We start from the raw sequence: 8,972 nt of genomic DNA, 5'->3' as shown, positions 1-8,972 counted from the left end.
TTTCAGCCCTGAAGACATTTATTTTATAATCCAAAAGAATCAGAATCCTCCCCAATCATTCTTCATTTCTGAAGGGTGGCTTGAAAGCAACTCGTGAGTAGTTAGACCCTGAGGCAATATTCAGATTTTAATAAAAAAAAAAAAATGCAGGACACAGCAAGTGGTAGAGCCTATGCCTAGGAAGCAAAAGGCTCTGAGTTTAAGCCCAGTACCTCCCAAAGAAAACCATGTTAGTGTCTCAGTAGCTAGCAGTATTCCCAGGGCTGTTGCTACACGCGATCAGGCAGGTAGAACTTGCCCCAGTACCGTCCCTTCTGGGTCAAGTCATATGGGCTCAACACTTTCCGGATGCCCAGCATGTTGGCAGTGACGATACGCTCAAAGGTCCAGGGGTTTTGGTTGTTTCGTTCTCTTTCTTCCTGACGTTTCCGCATCTTCTCCAGAGTCTCTCTGCTCACAGCCTTTGCTCGAAAGGGCAACTTGTAGGCAACCTGGTTCAGGAAACCTTGGACCTGTTTGAATTCACAGCGGCCCCCCATCTCCACTATGAGGCGGCCAGTCTTCACGGGGGTCACGTAGTGGTCAATGGCGCCTTTGCCTCCCCCCATGCGCTGCCCAACACCTTTGCGGGTGATGGGCTTGAAAGGGGCTGGAACTCGCCAGATAGCAAACATGTTCTTTGGGTCCATAGAGCGGTTGATTGTCAGGCGCATCATTTCAAAATGACCCCAATGGAGGTAACCACCTCCCAGTGCCTAAAAGCAAAAGCGAGAAGCAGAAATGTTGAACGACTCAGGATCCTTTATCAGCTCCACTATGACTCCCCTTCTATAGTAACCATGGTTTCCATGATACTCACGGAAATAAAAAGGTAAGTTCTAGTTAGTAATGTGGAGGGAAAGTCTAGGGTACAGTAATAAAGGAAGACAAGGCTGGGGACTCTCCAGTCAAGAGCCAGGCAGGCAAAGCCTCTTTGAGAAAGTGACACTTAAAGTGGAAGGAGTTCAAGTCTGGGAAAATCAGGTAGCCTCTCTGTTTTGCTGCTGTTTTATTATGGTAGTGTCCTTGCTTCCTTCTATCTGCAGTTTCACTTTCTGTAATCTCAATTACAAGTGGTCGGTCAGCCTCAAACCAGGGTCTGAAATAGTAAATGGAAACTCAAACAATCCAGAAGTTTTACATTATATGCTAGTTTTGAGTAGCAAGAGAAAAAAATCTCACACTCGCCTCCTGTGTTTCATTCCATCGGGGACAGCCTGTGTCTGGTGTATCCCTGCCCTGGGAGTACGTAGTAGCCATCTGGGTTATTAGATCAACTGCAATACTGCTGAAGCCCAGAGTTCAGTAGCATCCTCAGTGTTAAGTATCCAGTAGGGAACAGGGTACATCTCCCCTGCATTTTCATCCCCAGATTTAAAAAAAAAGATCTCTGGATGGGAATGTAGCCTAGTGGTAGAGTGCTTGCCTACCACACACAAAGCCCTGGGTTCAATTCCTCAGTACCACATACACAGAAAAGCTGGAAGTGGCACTGTAGCTTGAGGTGCTAGTTCTGGCCTTGAGCTGAAGAGATCAGGGACAGACCCAGAGTTCAAGTCCCATGACAGACAATACCACCACCACCAACAAAAAACCCTCTAACTCACATGTTACTGGGTACCAGAAACTTCTATGTACATGAATTAAAAGAGCAACTAGCAGGGAGCATCTGTGTGAGGCAGAGACTAGAGACTGTGGAGGAAGAGACTAAACTGACACAAGAGTAGAAGATTTTGTCAATCCCTTTCATCACTCACCATAATTGCAAAATTGCCTTCTGTGAACTCAGTACCTTCAGTGGCAGGTCCCTGAATGTCTCTCAAGTTTCTAGGTTCTCTTCTTACTTTTGGAACAAGTGGTGCCCTTTCCACAAATTTAAGCTTGGGTTTTTCAGGAATGGAAACGTCTAAAAGGAACATAGATAATCAACGGTAAGTACAGCTACACCCCTCAAACGATCCATTTCCTTCCCAGAAAGACCAACGATCACATAACCACTTAAGGATACTACAGAACAATAATTCCAAAGGTAGGCTATGTCAATATTTAAGGCAAATGTTTTTAAAACTGACAGCAAAATTAAACACATATTAAACACCAACTCTGCTCAATGCTACAAACAGGGTCTATTTGGAATTTTTTTGTTTGTTTTGTTTTTACTAGTCCCGGGGCTTGAACTCAGGGCTTGGGCAACGTCCTGGAGCTTTTTTGCTCAAGGCTAATGCTCTACCACTTGAACCACAGCTTCTTTTCCAATTCTGTGGCAGTTAATTGGTGAGTCTCGTGGACTTTTCTGCCAGGGGTAGTTTTGAACCATGATGCTGAGATTGCAGCTGCAGCCTCCTGAGTAGCTAGGATGACAAGTGTGAGCCAGAACCAGGGTTATTTTGTTTAATTTTTAAAACAACATTCTAGCCTTTTTTTTTTTTTTTTTGGTGTAGGTGTGTTTGTGGAATGCAGTGAGAAATAAGGTCAAGCTCTGTAGCCAAAACTGGCCTCTAACAAATTTGAGGTCCCTTTGTATGAATTATAGTAATGATAGGCATGTAGCAGCTTCAGTAATTGTTTATTTGTTTACGGTTTCCACTTTTAAAAATTTCAAACTGTAAAAAGTTAACAAACATGCATATACACATTAGTCACCTTTATCAAGAAACAACATTAGGCAAGCAGGTAATACTTTTTAAGTTCTTTTTTTGGTCTGTCATGAGGCTTGAACTATGGGCCTGGGTGCTGTCCCTGAGCACTTTAGCTCAAGGCTACCATCCTATTCCAGGGCCTGGGCACTGTCCCTGAGCTCTCTATTCCTGGAGCCACAGTCCCACTTCCCATTTTCTAGTGATTATTTGGAGATAAGAGTCTCTGGTTCTTCAGTGTCTCGACCCTCAGATCTCAGCTTCTTGAGCAGCTAGGATTACAGGTAAGAAACACCTCGCCTGGCTTAATCTCTATTTTGTAGCAAGGGAACTTGAGGCCTAGAGAAAATTTCTAATTTATCTAGACCATCGAGTTAAAACAGCCAAGCAGGATAGCATGATTCTTAAAAAATGACACACACACAAAAAAAAACCCACAAAAACTTTACTATTTTCAGGATGTTAATGGGACAGTGGAAAGACCTTAGATAAAATATGAGTTCTCTATGTCTGCCACATTTTTATTGTTAAATTTACAAGCCTGGAACCATATAGGCAATACTCTTCATTTTTACATATGCAGAGGCTTTTAATGTTGGAACAGTCAAAATTCCTACAGCATGCAACAGTGTCCTGGATGCTAGGCCAGACTTTTAACATCTTCACTTGACAATTCAGGAGCATGGAAGTGGGGGAATAACATATCATTTGTTAAAGGCATTTCGACAGTGAATCAAGCTGTGACTCCAGGAGGGAAAATAAAACAGGAGCCCTTAAGAAAATATCAAACTGTCTGTGGAAATGTAAAATGATTATTATTCCAGAAACTACAGAGAAAGTAATTATTTTCTTTTATTTACAACTCGGTAAAAACTTCCAGGACTATGGCAGTTTAGCAACATATGTATCCAGGACTCTTTTTCCCCTGAGGTTCTCAGTATACTCTTTAAAAATTGGTAATATATGGGGGGGTGTGTGTGTGTGTGTGTGTGTGTGTGTGTGTGTGTGTGTACAAATGATTGTTTTCGCTCAGTAATGTTTAATGACCGCCTATCTGTGATCTTTTTGGGATAGAACATCAAAACTCCAAGTTGGAGGTCACTTCCCTCTGGCTGGGGGGGGGGAGCATGGGCCATGGAGATCTATTTTTGTACTTAGAAACCTGGCCACACGATATGTCTGACATGCATGGGAAGACAAAATACACAATGCTCTGATGTCTTCTACTTTGTGGGGTTTTCCTACTTGGGAAAACAACAGGTGACGTTCTCACCTTCGAAAGATGGCACCGGAAGGAGCGTCTTGAGGCCCGCAGTAGGGGGAGCGGCTGTCCAAGAATCTACAAAGACAAATCCAAATCAAACGACCATGGCGACCAGGGCCAAGGCTAGTGCTGTAGGCCACAGGCCGAACTAGCTACTAGCTGTCTACAGGTGAGGGAGGCGAGTTACACTGAATAGGATCCCAGCCTCAGTTTCCCCCGAGGAAGCCCACGGAGGCTTCCGGGTACCGGTTCCCGCCGACAGGGCTGTGGCCGTCCTGCTGGGGTGGAGGCGAGGAGCGGGGCCTCTAGCCGGGGCCCACTCCGCATGGGAACTCCTGCACTGGGGAGGAGGAGGAGAAAAGTGGGGAGGGGTCTCGAGGACTTCTGACCTGACCAAGGCACCCGCAGGAGCCGCGCGCTGGCGCGAGCCGGCACTCGCCACATGACGACGAGCGTCCAACCAAGCCCAGCTCCCTTTCCCCAGCCGGAGGCGCCCGGGTGCCCGGCTAGACGGCCTTCAGGACGCGGCTCAGCGTGGCCGGAAGTGGCGCTTCGCTGGTCCGATCCGCAAAGAGTCCCGGCGGAAGTGAGAGAAACTCAAGCCTCAGAGTTTCGTTCCGGAGCTGGAAAGGGATGCTTTGGTCTAGGAGCTTGGGGCTCTCAAGGCAAGCCAGCTCCTTAGCATTTCCTGCCATACCCTCTCCCCTAGGTGGGGACATGAGGAAAAAAACAACAAATATATATATATATATATATATGTATATATAATATATATTTTATTTTTTTAATTTATTATTATTTTTTCAGTTCTGAGACTTGACCTCAGGGCCTGAGGATAGAGCTCTACCCCCCCCTCAATAAACCATTCATATCAAGGGAAAATTAAATAATGTGTAAATTCTGGGATAATGTTGGGCAACTTTTTTTTTTTTAATGAGCGGGAAAGCTTTCTAAATCATTACAATGGTGAGGATTTTTTTTAAAATCCAGGTTTCTAGGAAACAAATGGGATTAGCAAATTGAGACTGAGGTCTCTTGTGCTTAAATCATATTAAATCTCTGCGTGGCTTGTCCTCAAGAGTTAATTTCACAAATGGTAGCAAGTAAAAGCTATTAACATTTGCAAAGATAATGGGAGCACTGTTCACAACCCCCTCACTTCACCTGGATTATCTCCAAACAGCTTGGCCTCTAAATGTAATTATATTGCACGGTATTGGACACGGGTTCTGAAATGAAAAAAAAAATGCTTTCTGGAACTAGAGAATGATAATACCTTCTTAAAATTCATTTTTAAGTTGAAAAGTAATGACAAAACACAAAACCACCACCACCAACACCACCACCACCACCAACAACAAACCAGCCTCACAGGGCTTGTTGTGTAAGCATGGCTACAGTCTTTTTGTCTGTATTTTGTTTGTGAGATAAGGTCTGGTTAACTTTACTTATACTGGGCCTCAGAGCCTTCTGCCTGTGTCCTGAGTAACTGGAATTGCAGGAATGTGCTACCATGCCCAGTTGACAATGTGCTAAATTCTTACATAATTTTGGGGGGGCCTTTTCATATTTTATACAATTCCCATGTTCTGAAACTTAGTACTATAATATGCTGTAATTGCTGTCACTTTATTACATATTTTATATCTGTTTCATCAAGAATTTTTTTGATTTTGCACTTTTCTTTGCAAAATCTATCCTGGCTATGTTTTATATATTTGTTCTTCAAGATAAACTTTAAAGCTGCTTTTTTAAAAATTTTCCACAGTTTCATTTTTATTGTCCTGGGGCTAGATTCTTCTTTTGGTTTAATATTTCTTTATTTCTTTATCTATTTATTTTGCCAGTCCTTAGGCTTGAACTTAGGGCATGGGCACTGTCCTTAAGCTTTCTCAAGGCTAGCACTCTACTACTTGAGCCACAGCACCACTTCTGGCTTTTTCTGTATATATGATACCAAGAAATCGAACCCAGGTCTTCGGACATGTTACGCAGTACTCTTCCTGGCTCTAATTTTTATTTTTAATATCAGAATTGTTTGCAATTTTGAATGAGACCTAAGGCTCCAGTCCCTTTACAGTCACTAACTTGACATAGCGATTCATATATCTGATTTGACCACAATTGTGTACAGCTCCTTCCCTTCCCTACTCTTTCCTCCCCTACCCCACCTCTCCTCTCCCCACTTCCCTTCTCTTTCCCCTCCCCTTTCCTTTCCCTCTTCCTTCCCTTTACACTCCCCTCCCAGCTCCTCCCCTCCTCTCCTCTTCCCTTCATTTGACAGTAGTGGGGCTTTGTTAGGAGCTCTACTACTTGATCCACTCGCCAGTCCTTTGGCCCCTTTTAGCTTTATTTTATCAAGAAGCTGGGTCTTGCATTTTTGCCTAGCACTGGGGTCAGATTGCCAGCCTCTTACCTATGGTCTCCTGAATAGCTGAGGCCACAAGCATATAGCACAGTGTCCGGCTGATTCATTGAGTATGGGGTGGGGTCTTGCTAGCTTTTTGCCTAGACTGTTCTTAGTGTCTACCTCCTGCGTGGCTGGGATTAGCACGCAGTTCCTAAAGGGAATAAAGATATTTGCTTCATTCTTCCCTGCATCTTTATAAAAATGCTTATGCATAATTGACCAATCCTTAAAGCTTTACCGTCTGTGGCCAGGATAGGTTGGAAAAGTGCTTCTTATAGTCACTGAAGCCGGAACTAATTGCATTATCATTATGTAAAATGAACATATGGTTATGATTGAAGGGTAAGTTTACACTTTTTTTTCTTCCATATTACAATCAATACATCTGGATATGTAGTGTATTGTAAGCAATATACATCACTTTATGGATACATCTTTTTCTCACTGTGTGACCCAGGCTAGCCTTGAACTCCCAATGCTCCTACCTCTGCCTACCCAGTGTTGGGATTACAGACAGATACTCCCATGCCTGGGAAAAAAAAAATGTAACACTTAAGATTTATCCAGTGTAAGAAACTTTAGAGACAATTTGTGGCCACAATCCTCATTATAGATTAGCAACTGACTTTTTTTCCTGGTTCTGGGGCTTGAACACTAGGCCTTGGCACTGTCTCTGAGCTCCTTTTGCTTAAGGCTAATATTCTACCACTTGAACCACAACACTACTTCTGGCTTTTTTTTTTTTGGCCAGTTGTGAGAACTGAACTCGGGGCTTGAGCACTGTCCTTGGGTTTTCTCAAGGCTAGAACTCTACTACTTGAGCCATACCACCACTTCCAGCTTTTTTCTATGTATGTGGTACCGAGGAATCGAACCTGGGTCTTCATGCATGCTAAGCAAGCACTCTTACCACTAGGCCAAACTCCCAGCCCCTACTTCTGTTTTTTTATGAAAACTTTATTTGAGATAAGATTCTCACAGACTTTCCTGCCCAGGCTGGCTTTGAAACTGCAATCCTCAGATCTCAGCTTCCTGAGTAACTAGGATTACAGGGGTGAGCCACCATGCCTAGCTAGAAACTGATTTTTAGAGAGAGACTTGCCCAATCACTTGGCTTGTTTACACACATGTGCCGAAAGATGGTTCAACATCTTTTGATTAGCCAATCAGATTTTTACTCATATTGTATCTACAGACATTTTTTTAATGTGTGCATGGCACTGGGTCCTGAACTGAAATCCTCCTATTCTTAGTTGGATTTAATACTTGAGGTTGACACTCTACCACTTGAGCCACACCTCCGGCTGTTAAGTGGCTAACTGGAGATAAGAATCTCAGAGATTTCTGTCCAGGCTAGCTTTGAACTTCAATCCTCAGATCTCAGCTTCTTGAGTATATGGTATTACAGTGCTTGGTTGCAGACCATTGTGTTCTTTTCAATAAGAGCTTACCTTTCTGAACTGCAGTAGTATATTTTGTGTACATTTTTACATGCTGTGCTGGTTGTTGAAGATGCAATTGGTAAGCAAAAATGGTCCTGGCATAGGACCTTGAGAAAGTACAAATAGAAACTGTAAAATAAGAAAAACTTAAGGGGATGAAGTTAGATTTCTCCTTGACATATAGTTTTCTGTGTGCATCTAGTCACAAATTTTGTTGAGCATTCGCAGTGATTTTGTGCTTCCATTTAAATAAGTTAGATATTTCAATCACTCCTCTTGTTGATGGTTTCCTCTTACGTAACTTACTGTTGTTCATTGACCTAGAGGTAGGAATGGATGAGAGACAGGAGATACCTAGATCACCATTGCAATAATAATGAAATGAAAAATCAAGTCGAAAATTAGGGATACAGAAAATTTTGAAGTGAATCTAGTAGGCAGGATTACAAGTGTGCACACACACACACACACACACACACACAACTTCCACATGTGAGGATATTTTGAGCAACCTAGTTCATGTCTGTTTTTAAGACAGTCTCATAATAGAGCTCTGGCTGGCCTTGAACTCACAATATCACTCAGACCTTGAATGTGAGGTTCCCTGCTGCTGTCACCTCCTGAGTGTAAAGAACGTTTTTAAATTTTATTTCATCCCGAACAAATATTAGAGATGGCAGAGGAGAGAAAAACAAACTATCAGAAATGGAAGAGCTCTGAACTGCCCTAGAGTTAACATCTGGATTAGTTTCCATCATTTCTTGTGTAGAGCTCTGCACATATGTTTCTATCAGGTGATTTGAAAAGGAGGACTTGATAGAAGCAATTCAAGCGAGGATTCAGAAAATCGATCGTTTCATGTGTAAATTAGGGAAGATGAGAATGAGCTCCCAAAAAACCATACCCCTGGAACTCTCCTTTTCCCCCCTCATAGGTCTTCGTGGTGAGGGAAGTGCCATTGTACTGAGAAAGTGGACATTTTATTCTCATGAGTAACAGATGTCAAGATGCAGGGAGCTTCTTCAGATCATTTATTCTACATAGTGGCTTTCTGTACTCACGCCAGGAGTTGGGTAGCACTACAAATATCCTCCCCTTTGGGGGGGGGAGTGTGCATTTGAAATAAGGTGAGAATTCTCCAGTCCACTGGGAATTGCCTGGGAAAAGCTGCAGCTTCTGCA

At 42.9% G+C, this 8,972-nt stretch overlaps 1 protein-coding gene across 1 annotated transcript; it reads right to left on the bottom strand.

Moving 5' to 3' along the window:
- Mrpl16 (mitochondrial ribosomal protein L16) lies at positions 1-4,451 on the bottom strand. The gene is made up of 4 exons (XM_090347608.1): positions 4,329-4,451; positions 3,949-4,014; positions 1,797-1,945; positions 1-755 (listed from the first exon to the last, which is right to left on the bottom strand). The coding sequence occupies exons 1-4, from the start codon at positions 4,381-4,383 to the stop codon at positions 270-272; spliced, it is 756 nt and encodes a 251-aa protein (XP_090203734.1). The 5' UTR covers positions 4,384-4,451; the 3' UTR covers positions 1-269.
- Between the last annotated feature and the right edge of the window lie 4,521 nt (positions 4,452-8,972).

This window comes from Megascapheus bottae, chromosome 16, assembly GCF_031878675.1.
Source record: "Megascapheus bottae isolate mThoBot1 chromosome 16, mThoBot2.hap1, whole genome shotgun sequence".
NCBI lineage: Eukaryota > Metazoa > Chordata > Mammalia > Rodentia > Geomyidae > Megascapheus > Megascapheus bottae.
Note: the sequence above shows the minus strand (reverse complement) of the source record. Positions and strands in the feature narration are given on the sequence as shown.